General features: G+C 34.1%; 2 protein-coding genes across 3 annotated transcripts; one reads left to right on the top strand and one right to left on the bottom strand.

The window, feature by feature from the left end:
- Positions 1-13,584: 13,584 nt before the first annotated feature.
- Positions 13,585-19,161, top strand: LOC104107865 (oligopeptide transporter 4-like). Of its 2 annotated transcripts, XR_688888.4 has the most exons (7): positions 13,585-14,170; positions 15,760-15,857; positions 16,751-17,353; positions 17,454-17,706; positions 17,859-18,041; positions 18,297-18,962; positions 19,077-19,161. XR_688888.4 is itself a non-coding variant. In XM_009616778.3 (6 exons), exons 1-6 carry the CDS (start codon positions 13,661-13,663, stop codon positions 18,909-18,911), a joined length of 2,262 nt encoding a protein of 753 aa, XP_009615073.1. In that variant the 5' UTR covers positions 13,585-13,660; the 3' UTR covers positions 18,912-19,161. The 2 variants fall into 2 exon arrangements, 1 of the variants encoding a protein (XP_009615073.1); XM_009616778.3 differs by having other exon boundaries at positions 18,297-19,161.
- A 47-nt stretch (positions 19,162-19,208) lies between these two features.
- Positions 19,209-24,621, bottom strand: LOC104107866 (oligopeptide transporter 4-like). Its single transcript, XM_009616779.3, has 6 exons — positions 24,072-24,621; positions 22,047-22,144; positions 21,107-21,670; positions 20,437-20,689; positions 20,166-20,348; positions 19,209-20,020 (listed from the first exon to the last, which is right to left on the bottom strand). The coding sequence occupies exons 1-6, from the start codon at positions 24,558-24,560 to the stop codon at positions 19,403-19,405; spliced, it is 2,205 nt and encodes a 734-aa protein (XP_009615074.1). The 5' UTR covers positions 24,561-24,621; the 3' UTR covers positions 19,209-19,402.
- Positions 24,622-25,036: the final 415 nt, after the last annotated feature.

The raw sequence follows: 25,036 nt of genomic DNA, 5'->3' as shown, positions 1-25,036 counted from the left end.
TCAACTCTGTCATAACTTTATCCTGTCGCGTGAGGTGGCCTAGAATGATCGCTTGTTGCTCTTGCAAGACCCTTACCGTGTCGAGGCATGCTCCTCATCAGCGTCATCGGGAGTGGTCGAATATGTCAAGGATACTGCCTGTCATGCACTGGTGTAGCGTTACTCCCTTCGTTATGGGTGTCACTGATTGAGTCCTCGGAATGAGGCTGATCCCCTTGAATCTCGGGGTTGTGCATGTCGTTAACAGTGTTATCTGCCATTTCTTATGATTTTTTCTAAGACAAAAACGATCAAAACACGTTAGTAAAAAAGGCAAGGATCAATTTAATTGCATGGCTATCTAGGCCCCATGGTGAGTGCCAAACTGTTTACCCGTAAAACGATACAGTTGAATTTATACGTGGTTTATAGATAAGTGAATTAATTTTATCCTGAAATAAATAAATAATTGAAGAATTACGCAATACTTAGCCTTAATATATAGAAACAAGAGAAGCAACAATTCCGGGAACAAGGTTTCCGGGCACAACAACAAAAGAATCGAGAAATAAGATGATAAGATTGGATTGAGCTTTGTATAAAATATAGTGTAAGTTTGCTAGAATATTCTTGTCCTTTACAATGACAATTGAGCTCACTATTTATAGCTATGAAGAAGGTCCCAGGGTCGTGCCCTTCTTTAATGTCAATTATGAGGGCATTGATGAAGATGTAACAGTGAACATAAATGTCAAATTCCTTGTAACGGGTAACTGCTCTTAATGCTATGAATATTCTCTATCGAATGCTACCGGGAGAAGGGCATTTATCACATCTTTATGAGCATTATTCTTTCCGGTGACAAACGAAACAGTTGTCTTCAGTCATCTCCGTCTTGGGTTCCACGTGTCCCTTTCTCGGATGACCACATGTCATAACATATTTTACCCAATACAGTATTATTATGTCCTAAAAGAATTATAATATTGTTAGTCAACATCATTGATTCATTATTCAACTAAGGAAATTCACGATAAGATGATAAATTGACGACACAAGAATACGTGTGAAGCAAATTGCAATGAAAACAATTCACTAGTCAAAAGTTCATTTTTAAGCTGTAAAAGCTAGTGCGAATTTGCATATAATTGATTATGACGTACGTTACTCGATAGGCCTTATTCTCCTTTTAATTATGTGGGGAAAAAACATGAGAAGCTAGTCGGGGTAATGTGAAAAGAATTTACTCACACTCAATGGTATACTTAATTAATAAGCACATGATAGCATTTTCTCATATGCATCGTTACGGCTAATTAATCTGCAATGTCACCTCAATCTACCACTTTATTATAGTAAATTAATGTTATTTAATGTAAACATCGGGTTCAGACAAATTTTTCTTAGGCAATAAGTGGATGATGGAAGTCTCAAATTATCTCTAACTGAGCAATGTGCGTATAAACGATGGAGCAGTAGGGTTTGAAAGGAAAATGTGGAAAATTGGAAACGAATAAAGTTGGATTAATTGGCAGAATTGAATAATGTTAGAATTATTGTATTAGCAGTCTATTGAAACTAGAAAGTTAAGTTTTGCATAACAATTCGAAGAAAATTAGTGTGTTAAGATTTTTTCTTCTAACAGCGTTTAGATAAACCTATGGAGAAAGCCGTTTTTAGAGAAAATTATAGTATTATTTTGTAAGAATCTGCTTTGAGCTCTTTCTGGTTTTCTAAAGCATTTTAATTTTGATTTTCATATAACAAAATCAAATTTATGACTTAAACAATAAAAAAATTACTCCTATGCATGGTGTTTGCACAAGTCTCAGTAACTTATTTAAATGATATATTGAGGTAAAACAACATAGTAGTATTACATAAGCTATATAGTATTAATAAATTCACACAAAAATAAGTATGTCATGTATTTCTTGATTTAATATAATCAATAACCTCGAGAAAATTATTTCTAAAAGAATATCCACTTTAAAATAGTTTTACTCTATGAAACAATTAATTTTATCGGGTTTAATTTTCAAGATATAAATTTCTCTTATTGATGAATGCTTGTCATTATTTTTGAAAAGTAATCTCATTGTATATTAAAGTTAAACTATTTTCTTGTGGTGGGATGTATATGCTTCTTCCACCTTTAACCAGATGTATCAGGTTCGAGCTATGTGTTTGGAAAAAATTCTATTAGGGAGTACTTTCCCCTTAAATGAAACTAACGCAGCACAAATCAAATATAATCGGACTCCAATGCGAACATCGAACATCGAGTGAGTAAACCCAATCAATAAAAAAGTTAAACTATTTTCTAAATTAGACTAGTTCTTCTTGAATCTGGACGTTGTGTCTTAGAATATTTCACCTAAAGATTTGATAAGGGAAAATAGGGAGTAGACATCGAATTTTAAGGGCAAACCCAAGTCAGATTACAACAATTTGCAGGTTTCATAGGTCAAACAAATAGATTCTGAAAACACACATCTCAAGGGAAACACAACAGTCAAAGAAGATTGAGCTCGTGTCAAAATGTGTACCCGTGAAAACCAGATCAAGTTATAAATAACTGGGGGCTTTTTTCTCCATATATAGCTGTAATTGCATTCAGATATTTACGTTTCATTGCCCAGATTCCTGAACCTTAATGTCAGAGAGATAAATATTCCAATGACGTACGTGATACATTGGACGTTCATTTGGTCAAGAAACGGGACAAAAGAAAAGACGTTGGCCTCTTTTGGGAATTGACATAACACAAGTTGGCTCCAATCATTCATTCTAATTCTATTACTCCCTCCATCCAAATTATCATTTTAAAATGTACTTTTATTATTATATCGACATGAGAAGCATTGTAATATACACTACTAGTTTTTCAATATATATAAATTTTATTTGAAAAATATTGATAGCTGATATTATCCAATTTAGCTGAATATTAATCACATTAACTCTCGAAAAATAAAATTTGACAGATAATTTGGGACAAAGAGTAATTTATTATTTCGGCATCAATTAAGCAATTGATAGCAGTTCCGCGATTAAACACAACTACATAGTAATTGAAGCTCCCCAACTCTAAAATCCATATCATTAGGTTTTGTTGGAGTATGTGCATATCAATTCCGTGATTTATTACTAATTACCTATTACTAAAGCTTAAATTTTATAATCATCAACCCATGTTCTACAATTTTATTATGGCACTAACTTATTAATTATTTTATGGAAGGGATTCTACAGTTATAAAAGTGGTGCTTTTCCTTGTGTTTAGGTATGGGAAAGTATTATTGTGTGCATGGAAAAAGTGTGGTTGGTGTTGTAAAAAAGAGAGTTGTGAGAAAGAAATTTACTTCAAAAGATAGTTTTATTTTTGTTGAAGGAAGGTGTTTTTTGAGGTGGAGTTTTGGACTCTAACAACTAGCCCAAAGTTTATTTTGAGTCACACGACGTTGTCGCGGTGTTATATCTTGGAGATCACAAATCAAGAGTGTTACTGCTGGACCGGTAAAGATTCTATTGTAATAAGCTTAAATCTTCTTGAAAAAAACGAGATATTCGTGTTTCAGCATGAAGAGCATTTATTTTAATTTTCTTTATTTTTTCCCCAACTATACTTGCATTTTTGCCAAAGATTTAGAATTTTAAGGTTTGAGTATTCAGTTTTCTTTAACATAGAGTGAAGAATTAAAAAGAAAAATAGCAGTGGCAACCTAAAAGAAAAAGTCAGCAAGTGATGAAATGGATAAACTAAACAGATAATATATTCCACATATTTTGTCGGAGGAACTGTTCATTTGATATTGAGATATAAACCAGTAACAGTAGTATAATGGATGTACGCAAGTGGTTGATGAACAAAAGGCTTAGATTAACTAATAATTACATTGCAAAATTTGGCATTTTCAAGAACATTGCCATCTTACACGAAGCCAAACAATTATGTGAAAGCCAATATTACACGGTATACTTACCAAATGCTACATCGATAATATACTTAGGAGGTTTGTGATTTCTGTAATAAATTCTCGATGTTTTAATTCATGACTGAAAATCATAAGTATTGGATTTTTAAAAAATATCTACTATCTTTTGTCAAATTATAAGTCCTGCATAATAGCCACAAAAAGCTAATAATAGTCACAATATTCACAAAAAGCTCCTTGGAGGTACTTGAATATAAAAACTCACATGAATTGAGGTTCAAATGACAATCGGATTTTGTGAGAAATTATTATATTGCAAACCCTGCAATGAATTTTACAGGTCGAGAGGTGAATTAACACTTTCAAATTTAAGTAAAATGTGGAGGATTGTCAAAGAATTCAATTCTTACATTCAATTCTTACCTTCTTTTAAGTTACTACTCGGCACTTCCTTCTTATCCCCGGCCATTTTTCTTTTCTTTAATCTAATCTTTAGTATTTGTCTTTAATAAGAAAATAATTCTTTTTGTTGTTTGTTTTAGTATTGGGGTCTAATTAAATTCGGATTCGCTCCGGAAAGTTTCACATGGAAGATAATATTGGGATCTTAAGCTTGTGTAGCTTAAAGAGGGTGAATGAGAAATGGAAAGAAAATGAAATATTTGCGTTTCCCTTGGCAAAGGGACATTATCCCATATCGGAGGAAGAAAAGGTTTTTGATGGGTATATATATAATTGCTCTTCTTCTAGCTCTTAAAGAGTTAAGAAAAAGGCAAGCCTCGTGCCATCGTCGTCGTCGCTCGCTCGGCTTCGGTCAACGATTGATTGATTAATCTTTTTGGATTAATTAAATAATTAACAAAAAATTCAATCCGGAATAACCCATGACCCGCGACCCGGTTCGGTCAGGCCCGTTTTCTTTCCCGAATTATTTTAAATACATTTTCCCGCAATATTATTCCAACACAAAACAACCATGGTTGTTTCTGAAAGGTTGCAAACCTTTTCAGAAACAATGCCACCAATTCTATAAATAGAGTTTGAATCCCAAAATCTTTCCTTACGAAATTTTCTGAGCTTCTTCTTCTTCTTCTGCACAATATTTTCTAGTGTGTTTGACGACCATTGAGTGGTTCGCAGTTCATCAGAGTTTTTGGTACCAATACACTGGTGAGTTAAATCGTTCTATCCTGGGAGGATATATTCCAGCACCTCGGGTACTTGAGGGGAATAGTTTTCTTAAAGACACACTGTATATTTAGTGGGCTCGATTTATTCCTATTATGTTTTTTTATTTTTCAGAATCTATTTCGTTAAATAAGTATTACTAACTTTCTCTTTTATTTTTTCAGAAAGTTTAATTGTTTATTACAGCAATACAGAGTTATAACATTCTTAAGGAATTTTTTTTTTTATATTCTGTATTTTGTTTGTGGAGATTAAAACCTGTGTGGTTTTCTACTCCTTCTGAATTTTACTATTCTGATTTGAAGATATAAAAATTTTATTAGAGTATTGAAATTCGTAAAACGATTTGAAGAACATAAAAACTTCATCGTTTTTCTGTGAAACAGTATATAAAAACTTCGATTTTATTTATTATACATATTGTTTTTATTAATAACAGTATTGTTTACTGTTCTGATTTTTCCATTAATTGAACTCTTCTATTGTTTACAGTGAGAAATGACAATTGATAACGAAAATTCTTCTGCGACTATTGCGGCAACAACGATAGCCTCGTCAAGCCGGACAGCTGTTCCACCGGCAGAGAAATCGGGGAATTTTTTCGGAGCCAACTTCAAAGGATGGCAGCAAAGGGTGTTCTTCTGGCTTACCACACTTGGTATACAGAAATTCACTAGTGAAGAACCTCCAGTGCTTGCTGCGGACATGCCGGACAACAAAAAATTCATGATTGTTGAGGCGTAGTAGCAAACAGATTTTCTTTGCAAAGGCTATATCTTAAGCACTTTAGAGGATGACTTGTACAATGTGTACAATGCGATGAATACTTTGAAAGAATTATGGGACGCACTTGAGAAGAAGTACAAGACTGAAGATGCATACTTGAAGAAGTTCGTGGTTGCCAAGTTTCTAGACTATAAAATGATAGACAGTAAAACTGTTGGAACCCAAGTTCAGGAGTTTCAACTTATTTTTCATGACCTTATTGCTGAAGGTATGGTCGTGAATGAAGCGTTTCAAGTGGTTACAATGATTGAAAAATTGCCTCCTTCGTGGAGAGATTTCAAGAACTATCTTAAGCACAAGCGCAAAGAAATGAAGTTGGAAGATCTTGTGATTCGTCTCAAGATTGAGGAAGACAACAAAACAGCCGAGAAGAAGTCTCGTGGAGATTCAACGATCATGTGAGCTAATATCGTTGAGGAGACTGCTCAAAAAAGTAAGAAGAGAAAGAGGTCTTCTAGACAGACTAAGGAGCAGAACAAAAAGAAATTCAAGGGCAGCTGCTACAATTGTGAAAAAACCGGTCACAAAGTCCCTGATTGTCGTCTCCCGAAAAAGTATAAGAAGAAGGGACAAGCCAACATAGTGGAGAAGAATGATGACATTGATGATCTGTGTGCAATGCTTTCGGAATGCAACCTAGTTGGAAATCCGAAGGAGTGGTGGATTGACTCTAGAGCCACTCGACATATTTGTGCTGTCAAGGAAGCATTTGCGACTTACTCTACTGCTGGTCCCGAAGAAGAGCTTTCCATGGGAAATACTGCAACAGCCAAGATTGAAGGTTATGGGAAGATATTCCTGAAGATGACTTCCGGCAAGGTGTTAACGCTCAACAACGTTCTTCATGTTCCTACTATTAGGAAGAATTTAGTTTCTACTTCTTTGCTTGTTAAGAACGGATTCAAATGTGTATTTGTTTCTGATAAAGTTGTTGTAAGCAAGAATGAAATGTATGTTGGAAAGGGCTACCTCACAGAGGGCCTCTTCAAACTAAATGTAATGGTTGTTGACAGTATGAATAAAATTGCAGCTTCTTTTTATTTATTGGAGTCAAATGATTTATGGCATATTCGTTTAGGACATGCCAATTACAAAACCTTGCGGAGGTTAATTAATTTAGAAGTGTTGCCTAAATTCGAGTGTAATAAATCAAAATATCAAATATGTGTTGAGTCTAAGTTTGTAAAACATCCTTATAAGTCTATTGAAAGGAATTCAAATCCTTTAGACTTAATTCATACTGACATTTGTGATATGAAGTCGACACCATCTCGGAGGTGGGAAAAAGTATTTTATTACTTTTATTGACGACTGCACTCGATATTGTTATGTTTATTTGCTTAATAGTAAGGATGAAGCAATTGAAGCATTTAAGCAATACAAGAATGAAGTGGAGAATCAATTGAATAAAAAGATCAAAATGATTAGAAGTGATAGGGGTGGAGAATATGAATTTCCATTTGCAGAAATATGTTCGGAATATGGAATTATCCATCAAACTACTGCACCTTACATACCTCAATCCAATGGAATTACGAAAAGAAAAAACCGGACATTAAAGGAAATAATGCATTCTTTATTAATAAGTTCCGGATTACCGCAGAGTTTGTGGGGCGAAGCTATCCTTACAGCTAACCGAATACTCAACAGAGTACCCCACAGCAAAATACAATCTATTCCATATGAAAAATGAAAAGGAAGAAAACCTAACTTGAAATATTTCAAAGTGTGGAGGTGTCTAGAAAATGTACAAGTTCCTTTACCTAAAAAGGTTAAAATCGGACAAAAAAACTGTTGATTGCGTTTTCATTGGATATGCTACAAATAGTAAAGCATGTCGGTTTTTAGTTCATAAATCCGATAATCCCGAAATTCACATTAATACGGTAATGGAATCAGATAATGCTGAATTCTTTGAAAGCATCTATCCGTATAAAACTGAATGAGTCGTTAAGTGAAAGACCTAAACGACCTCGGGAAGAACCAAAGGAAAATACTCCAAGTATAGAAGATCCAAGGCGTAGCAAACGTCAAAGAACATCTACTTCCTTTGGACCAGATTTTGTGACATTCTTGCTTGAAAATGAGCCTCAAACTTTTAAAGCAGCTATGTCATCTTCTTATTCAGCGTTTTGGAAAGAGGCAGTCAATAGTGAGATTCAATCAATTTTGGATAACCATACATGGGAATTGGTAGATCTTCCTCCAGGAAATAAACCTTTAGGTTCGAAATGGATCTTGAAACGGGAAGTGAAAGCTGATGACACTATTGACAAATATAAAGCAAGACTTGTTGTCAAAGGTTATAGACAAAAGGAAGGCCTTGATTACTTTGACACTTACTAGCCAGTAATGAGGATAACATCTATTAGGGTGTTAGTGGCACTAGCGGCCGTGTATGGTCTTGAAATCCATCAAATGGATGTTAAAACAACTCTCTTAAATGGAGAATTAGAGGAAGAGATTTACATGGACAATCTGAGGGTTTGTGGTAACTGGTAAAGAAACGAAAGTGTGCAAACTTGTTAAGTCGCTTTATGGATTTAAACAAGCACCCAAATAATGGCATGCCAAATTTGACCAAACAATGTTGGCAGGGTTTAAAATCAACGAGTGCGACAAATGTGTTTACATTAAAAACACTCCAGGTCATGAAGTCATTGTTTGTTTATATGTTGATGACATGTTGATAATGAGCAAAAACATGGCAGATATAAATGCTACTAAGTACATGTTGGCTAGCAAATTCGATATGAAAGATTTAGGAGTTGCTGATGTGATCTTAGGAATCAGAATTCACAAGACTCCACAAGGTCTAGCATTATCACAGTCTCACTACATTGAAAAGGTACTTGACAAGTTCAAGTATTTGGATTTCAAAATTGCCAAGACTCCAATTGACGTGAGTTATGCACTTCAAAAGAATGAAGGTGAAAGTGACTCACAATTGGATTATGCAAGAGTATTGGGAAGTTTGATGTATATCATGAATTGTACACGACCAGATATAGCATGTGCTATTAGTAAACTGAGTCGGTTTACAAGTAATCCCAATCACATACATTGGATGGCAATGAAACGAGTTTTGGGGTATCTCAAACATACCCAAAATTACGCTTTGCATTATAACAAATATCCCTCCGTGATCGAGGGATATAGTGATGCAAATTAGATCACTGGATCATCTGAAGTTAAATCCATGAGTGGATATATTTTCACAATTGGGGGTGGAGCAGTGTCTTGAAAATCATCTAAACAAACGTGCATCGCCCGTTCTACAATGAAATCTGAATTCATAGCTTTAGATAAGGCCGGTGAAGAAGCTGAATGGCTCTGGAATTTCTTGAAAGATATCCCATTTTGGCCCAAACCTTTGGCACCTATTTGTATACATTATGATAGTCAAGCGCCAATAGGCAGTGCAGGGAGCGTTATGTATAACAGAAAATCTCGTCATATACGATGGAGACACAATACCATTAGACAACTACTCTCTAGTGGTGTTATCACAATTGACTACATAAAGTCAAGAGATAACATGTCGGATCCACTTACAAAAGGCCTATCTAGAGAGGCAGTTGAAAGATCATCAAAGGGAATGGGGTTAAGGTCTAAGACAAGTCATCATGACGGTAACTCTACCTAGCATACTGGAGATCCCACGAGCTAGGTTCAAAGAGATCAAACAAAGTTATGAATGACGGTTCAACATTGTCAAATAACTCAACCCATTCTCGTGATGAAGACAATGTTCAGAAATCGAGGTAAAGCATTAAGGCTTTTTGATGAGTCAACAAAGCTTAAAGGTTTTTTAATGATTTGCTAAGTCTGGCAGGATATGACCAGATAGTGTGTCTATAGGATTACACGTTTAGAAATCACCTATGTGAGTGTGAAATGTAAGCCGCTTCAAGGGGAATGAAAGTAAAGGCCCATTCTCTAAGCACTCATGAAACCAGGCGGTGTTCATGACTGAAACGAACACAATCGTGAGAACCATAGATGGTTAAGGATTGATTGTGTGACTTATGTTGTCTAGGTATACAACAAAGCTCGACGGTTCAAAGATATCAAATCTACCGATTGACCGAGTATATCCGATATAAGTTCACTACGGAAAGTTCAAAGGGAAACTTAGTTATCCAGATGCAATTCATTCTTGCATGTAAAACATACACGCATCCGTGCATTCCTTTATTTTATAGCCATTCCCCATTCATGTGGGGGATTGTTGGGATTTTAAGCTTGTGTAGGTTAAAGAGGGTGAATGAGAAATGGAGGAAAAATAAAATATTTGTGTTTCCCTTGGCAAAGGGACATTGTCCCATATCGGAGGAAGAAAAAGTTTTTGATGGGTATATATATAATTGCTCTTCTTCTAGCTCTTAAAGAGTTAAGAAGAAGGCAAGCCTCGCGCCGCCGTCGTCGTCGCTCGCTCGACTCGGCTTCGGTTTCGGCTTCGACTTCGACTTCGGTCAAAGATTGATTGATTAATCTTTTTAGATTAATTAAATAATTAACGAAAAATTCAATCCGGAATAACCCGCGATCCGGTTCGATCAGGTTCGGTCAGGCCCGTTTACACAAAGCCAAACAATTATGTGAAAGCCAATATTACACGGTATACTTACCAAATGCTACATCGATAATATACTTAGGAGGTTTGTGATTACTGAAATAAATTCTCGATGTTTTAATTCATGACTGAAAATCATAAGTATTGGATTTTTAAAAAATATCTATTATCTTTTGTCAAATTATAAGTCCTGCATAATAGCCACAAAAAGCTAATAATAGTCACAATATTCACAAAAAGCTCCTTGGAGGTACTTGAATATAAAAACTCACATTAATTGAGGTTCAAATGACAATCGGATTTTGTGAGAAATTATTATATTACAAACCCTGCAATGAATTTTACAGGTCGAGAGGTGAATTAACACTTTCAAATTTAAGTAAAATGTGGAGGATTGTCAAAGAATTCAATTCTTACATTCAATTCTTACCTTCTTTTAAGTTACTACTCGGCACTTCCTTCTTATCCCCGGCCATTTTTCTTTTCTTTAATCTAATCTTTATTGTTTGTCTTTGATAAGAAAATAATTCTTTTTTTTTGTTTGTTTTAGTATTGGGGTCTAATTAAATTCGGATTCGCGCCGGAAAGTTTTACGTGGAAGATAATGTTGAGATCTTAAGCTTGTGTAGCTTAAAGAGGGTGAATGAGAAATGGAGGGAAAATGAAATATTTGCGTTTCCCTTGGAAAAGGGACATTATCCCATATCGGAGGAAGAAAAGGCTTTTGATGGGTATATATATAATTGCTCTTCTTCTAGCTCTTAAAGAGTTAAGAAGAAGGCAAGTCTCGCGCCGTCGTCGTCGCTCGCTCGGCTTCGGTCAACGATTGATTGATTAATCTTTTTGGATTAATTAAATAATTAACGAAAAATTCAATCCGGAATAACCCATGACCCGCGATCCGGTTCGGTCAGGCCCCTTTTCTTTCCCGAATTATTTAAATATATTTTTTCGCAATATTTTAAACAACCCTATTCCAACACCAACAGCCATGGCTGTTTCTGAAAGGTTGCAAACCTTTTCAGAAACAATGCCAGCAACTCTATAAATAAAGTTTGAATCCCAAAATCTTTCCTTACGAAATTTTCTGAGCTTCTTCTTCTTCTTCTTCTTCAAAATATTTTCCAGTGTGTTTTACGACCATTGAGTGGTTCGCAGTTCATCAGAGTTTTTGGTACCAATACACTGGTGTGTTAAATCGTTCTATCCTGTGAGGATATATTCCAGCACTTCGGATACTTGAGGAAAATAATTTTCTTAAGGACACACTGTGTATTCAGTGGGCTCGATTTATTCCTATACTGTTTTTTTTTTGTTTTTCAAAATCTATTTCGTTAAACAAGTATTACTAACTTTCTGTTTTGTTTTTTCAGAAAGTTTAATTATTTATTACAGCAATACAGAGTTATAACAGATAAAACGCTCCCTAACGAAAGTGACTTTATATTTAGTGTTTAAACTCGACACATCGGGTTAAGGATGGAGAAGTATTTGCTATTCCACCGGAATATTGGTGATATTCCCTCTAAATCTAAGCCTACTTTAGATATTCACTACCTTTGCAGGAGGCTATCAATAAATTAGTTTCTCTCATTTCATTTCCTTTTTTTTTTTTTAAACTTTATTTTCGGTCACAAGAAGCCTGGAGCAATTCAGTGTTTACTAAGTTTAATAATCATAATTGATAACTTTCACGCAAATTAAATACGTGAAACAGACTATGAAGAAATACTTTTCTTTTATTGACATAAAGCCGTAGAAAATAATGCACAAACTCAGTATCAAAGTTTTTCCCTTTTAAATTGGAAGTGAAATATCCATTCTTTGTGAGGGGGTTCAATATTAAGGAACTCAATTGAATTCTGCTCCTTTAAATAATTAAATCCAACTTCAAATAATATCACTGTTCAGATTAACTTATTCATTCCGGATCGGAATGACAAGTATATTACTACCAAAAATATCAAATAGTACTCGATAACACAAATTCATGTTTTGATGTATTTCAACTTGTCTAAATCGTAACTATTAGGCTAAGTTCTCATCACAGTACGAGTAAATGCGCGATCTGGCTATCTTGCAGCACAAAAATAGAAGGGGAACTCATATCAAAGTGAGCTTCAATTTTATGGTTTACTAATAACTTATTGAACAAATTGATAATACCAATAATAATAATAAAGAGAAAATCTATTTAGAAAATGATTTGAAAATGTTCTTTGAGAGCTTTCTGCAAGAAAAATATATGTTCGCATAAATATAACTGTATTATTAAGTAGAGTTTGTGTTGTTTCAAGTAGAGTGTTTAAAGGCACTTTTAGTAAAAATGATTCCAAAAAGGGAGTCAACTGTCGAACATATTGTCACCATCATACATTCTTTTTATTACTCCTATAAACTTCATTACAAAAAAAAAAAAAAAATTAGTTACAAATTTTGTTGCTAATTTATCGCTAAATTACTAGTAACTTCTTGATAATCGTCGATAATCTATCATTAAATAGGATTAGCGATAGATTTTTCTATTTAGCTATAAAATTTATGAGTAGCTAATTCTTTTTTTTTTTATTATTTTTTTATATTTTTTAAATAATGAATGAACTTTCAATTGCGGTTGCTTTTGGATTCTTGACCAATAAATTGACTTCAAGATTTTAATATAGTAATATTGTAACTTTTCCTAAAAGCTCTAAAAAGAAATATTACTATATACATACAATAACCCAATAAGTTGTTATAAGTTTTCACTCTTTGGATTATGCACCCAACGTAATATGTTACAGCTGAAATATCACCAGTCAACTAGCACCAATCAAATCATTACCCAATGCTGCAAGTTGCAATTGCAAATAACCAAATTTTTTATATTATCAACTTACATACATTCATAATGTAAAAAAAAATTATATCATTAAGTCACCAAAAATATCTTCACCTATCTCTTCATTAAAAATATAATTTATAATTTTAAAAATAAGGCAGGTTACATATAAAAATACATAAAAATAACCTGATAGAATAAAAAAAATTACACTGTTATTTTATATCAGTTTAATTTAATTTGTGTGTACTCTCTATAAAATAACACCCTATTTCCCTCCTTCTTGCCTACTTCCATCTATAATTCCCTCCCTACACTCTTTTCTTTTAGTTTCTTTCACTTTCTGTACCATTCTTTTCCATTTTACTCAAAATGGGAACAGTGGAAATAGAAGCCCCCATAACCAAACAAGAAGAAGAAGATGTAAACGAAGATGAGCTCTCCTCTATAGAAGAAGTCCGTTTAACCGTACCCAACACCGATGACCCGACCCTACCGGTATGGACTTTCCGAATGTGGATCCTGGGTTTACTCTCTTGCATTCTCCTTTCTTTTCTCAACCAATTCTTCTCTTACAGAAAAGAACCACTCATTATTACTCAAATCACAGTTCAAGTAGCTACTCTCCCCATTGGACGGTTCATGGCAGCTGTATTACCCACAACCAAGTTTCGGATCCTCGGGTTCGGGTCAAAAGAGTTCTCACTTAACCCGGGTCCATTTAACATGAAGGAGCATGTGCTTATCACTATTTTTGCAAATGCTGGCTCTGCTTTTGGGAATGGGTCTGCTTATGCTGTTGGAATTGTTAATATTATTAAGGCTTTTTATGGCAGGAGCATTTCTTTTGGTGCTAGTTGGCTTCTCATCATTACTACACAGGTTTTATTTTCTTTCTTTCTGTATTATATACTTTAACTTCATCCTCTGCACTCTGTTTAATTTGGCTGCTGGATAAATGGAAAACCAAAGGTAAAAAATAGACGAAGAAGAATATAAAAATATGAAAATTTTAAAAAGGGCAGTGGTATATGAAGCATTCCGGATTCACGCATGATCCGAAAAAAATGACATACCAAAGGTGTGATGTAGTTAGTCTAACCTCATGCAAGAATCTGATTTCACAGCTGGAACTGATGACTTCCGTTGCTCCTAAGCTCCCCTTCTTAAAATATAAGAAAAATTAATAGGTAATTTAGCTCATGACAGCTAAAATGAACTTTGTTGAGGAGACAGTGCTGGGGCGGCTCTAAAGTCTTGAGCACTGAGTCCCCTTAGGCCACCAAAATTTGAATGGCCCAAATTTATTTTAAATTCTTCTTTTTATTATTATAATTTATTATATAAATTATAATAATAATAATTAGTATAAAGAAAAGTGTTACGGTATATTTTTTTTTATTTGATTGAGCTTATTTTATATCAATAAATTCATAAATTATGATAATTTTTTTTACTGATTAATTAGTATATTTGCTTCATTCTTCAATTTTAATTTTATCCTTTTTATATGGGAATTAAGTTATATATATCGACAACATAATGAGTTTCTTTTACAATGTTCTCTCAAACTGCATGAACACAAAAGCATTCACGTACCGATTTTGTCTTAGTGTAATTCGACATATTATATTAGGTTATTTATAATTTATTTTAGATATTCACCAATAAGTGTTACTTAAAAGAATGAACTACAATTATCGTTTAAATTGATCATAAGGAGTAAATATTTTTGACACCGTTAACGCTCAAAACTTAAGCTATTACTTTATGTACGTTTATTTCCTTTTCTTATTTGTAATGATAGTAGAATCAAAATTTGTGGACCTCAACATCTCATAGTCCACCACTTTATTTTTTGTCTTCTTCCTTTTTTTTTTTGAATTTTGCTTATTTTTGTATTAAATGATTAATTTATTATTTAGAAAGTAAATTTTGTTGTTAGTGTAAATATTTTATAAAATAAATTTAAGGGTCTTTCAATATGGTTTCGCCTTAGACCACAAGATACATTGAGCTGCCCCTTGCATGTGTAATTGTCTTTTCTGGTTTTGAGATGCATACAAGGGATTATTATTGAGCATATATAACTTAATTAGATTTTCATTGGTTTTATCTTGTAAAGTATGATTAAGTATAGTGGAGTAGCATTTTTGTTAACGCACGTAACTGATACTGTAAAAATCTTTTGCTAATGTACTCTTAGCAATTGTAACAGACTATTTGTACTTTTTTTCTCATGTTACTAATTTACACTTACTAAAATCAGTTATCGCTTTCGGTGTACATTCGTGAAATGTTAATTTTCTATGTGGTGATTTTTGTAATTATTATTACTATTACTACTTTAATACCTCAAACTGCTGATGAATAGATATTGGACAAGTTGGTACAAGTGTCCAAAGCATGACTAGGCTTTGTTCTTCCTCTACTAGATTTTTCAGATAACATAAGTTTGTGGATTTTGGCAGGTTTTGGGATACGGATGGGCTGGGCTTTTAAGGAAATACGTAGTTGAGCCGGCACATATGTGGTGGCCCAGTACACTTGTTCAGATCTCCCTATTCCGGTGCATTTCCTTTCTCTGGATGCTTTACTGATAATTATACCTCATTAATAAGTTATTTTAATCGGCATATATTGCAATATAATATTGTCACAGCTTTGTTTCTGTTTGGTTGACAATTATTGCGGATTGAGATATTTTATTTCAAAGCTTATCAGGTTATGTAGTTTATTGTTGTGTTCAATTGTATTTTCTTAAATGGGGTTGTGAAAAAAAGAGAGGGAAAAAGCATGATATAAAAATGCAAAACTTAGTTTTCAATGCTGTCTCTGTCTTTATGGTGAACCATCTCTTTACAATTATTAGATATTGACAATCACTGATCTTTTGTTTCCACTAACTGGTACGTATATGATAACTGATAAGTTTTCACTTGATTAATTCTTATGTCTACTTCACTTTTATATGTAATCCAAACAAAGCTATAATCAAACTATACATGACCAGTGGACAATCACATAATGTCATCTAAAATTTCTTTTGGTTTCTACAGTTTCTCGTATTAGTTGTTTTATTCAAGAAAAAGAAAAATGTGAGGACACATCAAATATTATTAATGTAGTGGTGCACATATATATACACGTACGTACATACAAGACAATAGTGATTTAGTTTCTATATCAAGTTTACATTATTAAGGACCAGACTAGAAAAGTAAATGGTACTTACTAACTCATGTTACCACCATGTCCATTCATAGATAAATGAATTTCTTGCTGGTTATGTATCACCTTTCAACATATGGTTGAAATCTCTGTTATGAATTTGGAAAAATTTGGAAAATCAAAATAATAAGCAAGTTGATCAATGTATCAAAGAGTGTGCAGTTATGTGTCATATTTCTGGAGTAGTTACATAGGTTAAAAAGCACTCTTACAAATGCATTAATTTTATAGGGCACTCCATGAAAAAGAAGATGAAGATGACAATGAAATTGTGAATGGCAAAGGAAACAAGCGGCCAATGTCTCGTGCAAAGTTCTTTGTGATAGCATTAGTATGCAGTTTTTCATGGTACTTATTCCCTGGTTATTTCTTCCAAGCTCTATCAAGTATTTCATGGGTGTGTTGGGCATATCCAAACTCAGTCACAGCTCAACAGATTGGATCAGGTCTAAATGGCCTAGGAGTCGGGGCGTTCACGTTAGACTGGGCTACTGTAGCTTCATTCTTGTTCAGTCCTCTTATTTGTCCATTCTTTGCAATAGCCAATGTCTTTGTTGGCTATGCCTTGATAATGTATGTAGTGATTCCTATTTCCTACTGGGGGTTCAATGTCTACAATGCCAAAAACTTCCCTTTATACTCGTCTGATTTGTTCACTGCACAAGGTCAAGAGTACAACATATCACTAATTGTGAATAAGCAATTTAATCTGGATTTAGCCGAGTATGAGAAGCAAGGGAGAATAAACCTGAGCCTTTTCTTTACTCTTACTTATGGATTTGGATTTGCCACCATCGCTTCTACGCTCACTCATGTTGCTTTATTTTATGGAAGGTAATATTCTCCTCATTTTTCCTTTCCATAAGCAATTTTAGTTCGTTTTAATTTATATGGTCCAAGCCTGAGTTCTCACATTTACTGGTCCTTCATGAAGAGAAATTTACCAACGTTATCAAGCTTCTTCAGAGGGAAAGGTTGATGTCCACACGAGGCTGATGAGAAGATACAAAGACATACCTTCGTGGTGGTTTTACTTGCTTCTATTCGTGACAATTCTGGTATCGCTTGCCCTTTGCATCTTCCTGAAGAATCAGATTCAGATGCCTTATTGGGGACTCCTCCTTGCCGCTGTCCTTGCTTTCACATTCACCCTTCCCATCAGCATCATTACTGCAACCACAAATCAGGTAATTGAAATGCCGTTCTATCCTTCTCGTCAATTTTCTAATATGACTGAACCAGTAGACCTATTATATTTTTTTTAATTTTTTTTTTTTTTGGTTTCGGACATAGTAGGAGACCGGGACTAATTGCTTTGTGTATTTGTTTGTTTCGTTAGACTCCAGGACTGAACATAATCACCGAGTACATTATGGGGGTGCTGTATCCTGGAAGCCCTATTGCTAATGTGTGTTTCAAGACCTATGGCTTTATGAGCATGACTCAAGCAATCTCCTTTCTAAGTGATTTCAAGCTTGGTCATTATATGAAGATACCTCCGCGGTCAATGTTTTTAGTTCAGGTACGATTTTATCCCATAGTAAGTTATGCAGAGTTCAATACATGCTAAATACTTCAATAACTCAAATTTGTGAAAGTTAAATCAGGTGATGCAAACTTTTGGGAAAACAAAAATACAATCAGAATTGAAACATGTCATTGGATGTACTGTACATTTGTAGCTTCCCAATCAAAGCGGATTATTAATTCTCAAAAATATTTTTACTAGTATGATTCTTGCTCTTAGAATCACCACTTGACATTTTCTCTGTTCCAGTTCCTTGGAACCATAATTGCAGGAACAGTTAACCTGAGTGTAGCATGGTGGCTTTTGGATTCTATAGACAACATATGTCATCAGGATAAATTTTCTAACAGCCCTTGGACTTGCCCCGGTGATCATGTCTTCTTTGATGCATCAGTTATTTGGGGTCTCGTGAGTCCTAAGCGGATATTTGGTCATCTTGGCAATTACTCAGCACTAAACTGGTTCTTTCTTGGAGGAATGATTGGACCTGTTGTAGTGTGGTTACTACATAAGTTGTTCCCGAAGCAAACGTGGATACCCCTTATTAACCTTCCAGTACTTCTTGGAGCAACAGCTTGGATGCCACCAGCAACTGCACTCAACTACAATTCTTGGATTTTGGTCGGGACGGTTTTCAACTTTTTTGTTTTCAGGTATAGGAAGAAATGGTGGCAGAGGTATAACTATATCCTATCAGCAGCTTTAGATGCTGGAGTTGCCTTTATGGCAGTGTTGCTCTACTTTAGTGTGGGAATGGAGAATAGAAGCATAAATTGGTGGGGAAATAATGACCCTGAGCATTGTGATTTAGCATATTGTCCTACAGCCAAGGGCATATCTGTAGACGGTTGTCCAACTTTTTAAGTTTCTCCGATGGTTTTTCTCTATCGGAAACAGTCTCTCTACCTCCACAAGGTAAGGGTAATGTCTGCGTACATCCCGTCCTCCACAGATCCCACGTATGGGATCACAATTGCTGTTGTTATAATGGTTTTTCTTTAACACATATTTGGTTTGTACACATTGTAGGGAAAATACCCACGACAAGGAAATGCGAAACCACTAGCTTATAAATTGTTCTATATTCACATATGAAATTGTATATAGTTTTTCATTCTTGTGTGGTTTAGGTTATGTCTTGTTCCTTTGTATTTTATTGAACAAGTACCGATTTGATATAAGTTCAAACTTAATGCAATTGATTTTCAGTATCAATTTAAACCCAATACTGGTACCCTAAAGAAGTAATGCCATTGTTCACAAGGCAATATACATACCCAAAGATCAAAGAAAACCACCAAAATAAAACTATGAGCAGAAACCTACCAATATTAGTAAGTACTAGAAATCATTGATCAAAGCAATGGACAGCCATCAACTTGAATTCCTTTAGCAGTTGGACACTTAGCCAAATCGCAGTAGTCTTCAACATTTCCCCACCAATTGATGTTCTCATGATTCGTAAGACCGAAAAATAGATAAATGAAAACCCCCATAAAAGCCAATCCAGCATCCAACGCTGCAGAAAGTACGTAATTGTACCTCTGCCACCATTTCTTTCTGTATTGGAAAATGATGAAATTGAACAAAGTTCCAATCACAAACCAGCTATTGAAATTCAAAGTTGAAGCTGGAGGCATCGCTGCTGTTGCTCCAAGTAATACTGGGATATTTATAAGTTTAATCCAACTCTGTTTTGGGAATGATTTGTGTAGTAGCCACACTAAGATTGGTGCTATAGCACCTCCTAAGAAGAACCAGTTCAATGCACCATAATTTCCTAGAGGTCCGAAAAATCGCTTTGGTCCTACTAAACCCCAGATCACTGATGCATCATAGAAAACATGGTCACCTCTACAAGTCCATGGACTGCCTTTAGGTAGTGAATCCAATTGACATATGAACGGAACGTGTGTCAGCATATACCACGCCGATGCCATGTTAATTGTTGCAGCAATGAAAGTTCCAACTAACTGCAAATGGATAGCAAAAAAATGAAATCAAATAATATGCTAAGAGCTAAATTTGAATTTATCTATAGAAAAGAAAAGGGGTCATTAAGTTGGTTATAGAAGTAAAAAAGAAGTCAAGAAATGGTTACTTTTACAAGAGTGATACCTGAACTACAAACATTGATCTAGGAGGAATCTTCATATAATGGCCAAGCTTAAAATCTTGTAGAAAAGACACTGCCTGAGCCATGCTAATATAACCATATGTTTTGAAGCAAACATTGGCTATTGGTTTCCCTGGAATTATTAGTCCAATAATATACTCCGTGATCACGTTTAGACCTGGTGACTGTCACACGAAAAAACAACACACTATATATGATTGAGATATACTGAGAAAAAACAACACACTATATATTGAGTTTTTTTCGACTTACATTGTTTGTTGTGGCTTGAATAATACTAATAGGGAGGGTGAAAATAAGGGCAATACCACAAGCGAAAATGAGTCCCCACCACGGTAGCTGAATCTCCGATTTCAAGACTGTGCAGAGTACAAGAGAGAGCGCAAATGAGAGAACAAGGATTGTGTGGAACCACCACGAAGGAATGTCATTGTATTTCCTCATAAGCCTTGTATGTATATCTGTTTTTCCTTTGTATGAAGCTCGAAATCGGCCATATATTTCCCTGCTCAATAATAAACTCAGTGTTCAGCTATTTCACATACATAATTGCACAAAAATGTACTAGTAGTCTCTTCTATTTGTAAGAATTGAAGAATCAATGTTGCTTGGATCCTAAAAAATGCATTTTCGACAACATTTTAGAGGATCCGAGCAACATAACTTGTAACCACACATCTTATAGTTTGATACAACCAGGTAAGTGCAACCGGGAAAGTTATTGTCATGTGGCCAGGAGGTCACAAGCTTGAGCCACAGAAACAACATCTTGCATAAATAAAGGGTAAAACTAAGTACTATGACGCTTGTGGTCCGGCCCTTCCCCGGACCCCGCGCATAGCGGGAGCTTAGTGTACCGCGCTGCCCTTTGCCGGTTAAGTGCAACCAATATAGGATAATAGCAAAGGTTATTTTCACTTACCTCCCATTGAATAAGATGACATGTGTAAGGGTAGCCACAATTGTTGCAAAACTGAGTCCATATGAAAGAGCAAACATGATGCTAAGATTTATTCGTCCTTGCTTTTCATATGTAGGCATGTCTATCTCAAACTTGTCATTGACAATAGCTGAAACATTATACTTCTGGCCATTGGCATCAAATAAATTAGTGGAGAAAAGGGGAAATTTGTTGGCATTGTAGAGATTAAAACCCCAATAGGCTGCAGGTATCATGATGTAGACTATTATAACATAGCCAACCAAAATGTTGAGGATGGCAAAGAATGGAGTGACCAATGGACTGGTTAGATATGCAACGACTGACCAATCAAAAGTGAAAGATAAAATGCCAAGTCCATTTTGGCCTGATCCAAGTTGGTGGGCTAATACTGATTTTCGAAATGCCAAACAGAGAACAGAAACGGTTGACAAAGTTTTGAAGAGATAACCAGGGACAATGTACCAAGTGAAACTGCAAGTCATAACTATTAAAAAGAACTTTCCTCTAGAGTAGTTGCCACTATTGTCTTTCTCATGTAATGCCCTGCAAAATTTCATAAAAACCAGAACTTATCAGCTAAGTAATTCGACCAAATGACCAAAAACAAAATATAGAAGCAAACTAATGGTAAATACAGGTAATAATACGCTTAAGTAAGAAGGTTCACTCTTGTACATTATTGACAAATTGAACAATCTCTAGCATTTGTTACATTAATTATAAAACCATTACTTAAGACTAGCTAAAATCATAATTACTAAAACATTTTTGTTATTTTCCTTTCCTTTTAAAGATTATGTGATGTACTACTTCATCAAGATAAGAATGTTAGGAACTTGAATTTCTTTGACCTTAAAATTGTTATTTCTTTGAAAAGTGAAATAACAGAATGTCCTAAGTATTTGTTTTAAATTCTTACCTGAAAATAGAGACTTGAACAAGGGTAGATGGCCACCACATTTCTGCAGGCTCTACTACATACTTCCTCATAATACCAGCCCAACCATATCCTAAAACCTGAAACCATTGAAAATTGCCATTAATACAAACAAAATAAAGATATTGCTCAGAAATAGAAATAGAGTGCTTCTCCAATTGCCACTCATGTGTAATTTAAAATATTGTCTCTTCCAATCTATACTTTGAAGGAAAACTTGCAAACAAAATAATATTTTTTCTTACGGAATACTGTTTCAATTTATTTTGTACTAGTGCCAGAGGCGTATTCAGAATTTTAAGGGCATGGCCCCACCAATATCTTTAGATAAATATATGATTTGACAATATAATTTTTTTACGATAATCCAAGTTGACGAGCAAATTCTAATTAATATTATTAACATTATTTTTTCTCGACGAGTTTTTGAAAACTATCAATAATAAAATCATTACTTACCGTTTTAAATATCTTACATTATATATATATATATATATATATATAGAGCAAGCTAAAAATCATTACAAATTTCCTCATCCATCCTATTACGTAAATCTTTTTATGTACTTTTATTTCCCTGTAGATACATGATTTGCATTATTAGTGAAAGCTTTCTTTTTAAAGAATAACTTTGCCAAGTAATTAAAAAGTTAAAGGAAACAATAAAGAAAACAGAAGCATATTTAATTAATTATCTCTAAGGGAGCAAGTGGGAATTGAACCCCTAAACTTTGGGCCAAAGGTGCACTCATTGACCACCCAAACTGCCCACTTGAACATGGATTCACATATGCTTATTTAAGAATTAAAAAAAAAAAATACAAGTGTTATACGGAGGGGAGCATGGGTTCACATGAACTCACCCCTCCCATATATATAGTGGCAGACTCAAGATTTTGTACAGACGAGTTCAATCAAAAATCACGGTAATCGATTGTATAAGTGCAGCGGTAAACGAAATTTGTGCACTGCTCTTTTTTGTTCATCAAATCACTTCAAAATGAAGTCATTTTTTTGAAGGTAGGAGGAATTTCTTTTTTAAAAAAAAGAAAATTTCGTCCATTAATTTTTTTAAACATTTATCTATATAAATTAACAAATTCTATTTCAGAAAATTTAGCAATTTAACCAAAAAGTATTTAACCTACTTAAAAATTATACTATAAATTTAAGAAATTTAACATAGAAAATTGTTATAAACAAAAGACATGAAAAAAGAGAGTAATAAACTAAACTAATTTATACAAATTATTAAAGAAAAAGACATTTTACACCAAACTCAAGCTTTGAATATAACACAAATTAATAATTTCAATACAAACTAAACTAAACTAAATTAAAAGATTACAAGTAATTTCGATAACGTTCTAGAACAAAAATTCATTTTGTAGAAAGGATTAAATTTTTCTAAAGTAAAATGGAGGATTTTAATAAAAATAGCTTTTATTGGGTTTAAATAAAAAAAAGAATCATAAAGTGATGTAAGAAAACAAAGACAAAACAGGAAACAATAAGCAAAATAATATATACGTTCAGCAAAAAGGCCATAGGTAGTTCATTCCATTAGCAGCAGTTCGAAATTGCGACATTGGCCTTACTTTGAACCCATTTTGCCACAGCTCTACAGCTTTTGTTAGTATCAAGTGGGTTCAGGTATTATAATATTTATCAGTTTCATCATAATTTTACGTTGAAATTCCAAGGTAATTAAAAATAATTAATTTTTCTAACGAAACGGTTCAACTGAAACCCCCCTCATACAAGGTGGGTCCACCCCTATATATATATATATATAGATCCGTCCAAGCGCACCTTCCTACATTAAAATATTAAAGATTGCTACATACATTCATATTTTGCCACATGACACAAGTCGTGTCCAACTACATAAGACTAAGAGAGTAATAATAGCATTTCATAATCTAGCAGTAACTCTTTTAAATTCTGTGTCAACTGTCAAGTCTAATTGCGCCAAACAAACTAAGACAAATGGATTAAGAAATGAACCTGTGTAGTAATGACAAGGATCCAACCAGCCAAGAAGGAGATTTTCCTGTGATAAAAGACCTTAATAATATCCACAATACTAATAGCATAAGCAGTTCCACCACCAAATCCAGCACCAGCATTAGCAAATATAGAAATCAAAACATGTTCTTTCATACTAAAAGGACCTGGATTAAGCGAAAATTCCCTCGAACCAAATCCAGGCAAATGAAACTTCCTCGTCGGTAGAACTTTTGCCATTAGTCTACCTAATGGTAACGACGCAACTTGTGCAGTAATCATAGAAATAATAAGTGGATTTTGCCTGTAACTAAAGAAAATGTTGATAAAAGACAATAATGCACAAGAAATTATCCCTAAAAACCACATTCGAAATGTCCATACTGGAACTGAAGGATCATCATCTGTTGGTACAGTTAAACGAACTTCTTCTACAGGGGATTGTTCGTCTTCATTTTCTAATTTCTTCCAGTTTTGTCCTTCTTCCATGTAGAAAGATTACTGTGAAATTGGAGAAGAAAATTTTGAGGGTGGTGTATTTGTATTTTTTTCCTTTGGAATTTGAATGGTTATATGGTGTTATATTATGACAAGATACTTTATATATAGACAGTGTTATTTAATTAATGGTTGCCTCAAAATGGTTTGATTCTGTTTCTCGACGTGAAAATGGCATGGATTCATAGTTTCGTAAGCTTAATTCCTGCAATTTATTATTTGCAACTCATTGCCAGCTAGCTGACTAAGGAAACATAGTAAAATCTGCATACAGAAATAAATTTATTTCTTTCCTTGAATCTTTTTGTTTCCTTTTAGGAACATTTACGACGTGAAACATTTTCTTACATTCTTTTATTTTATTTTTTAGGAAAAAAAATCCTAAAGAATGACGATGTTGAGCAGGATAATTTCATTAATTTCTAAATTATACCCGTTGAAGATTCTGGTATCTCTTGTAGCTTTTA

Source organism: Nicotiana tomentosiformis, chromosome 4 (assembly GCF_000390325.3).
Source record: "Nicotiana tomentosiformis chromosome 4, ASM39032v3, whole genome shotgun sequence".
Taxonomy (NCBI): Eukaryota; Viridiplantae; Streptophyta; class Magnoliopsida; order Solanales; family Solanaceae; genus Nicotiana; species Nicotiana tomentosiformis.
Note: the sequence above shows the minus strand (reverse complement) of the source record. Positions and strands in the feature narration are given on the sequence as shown.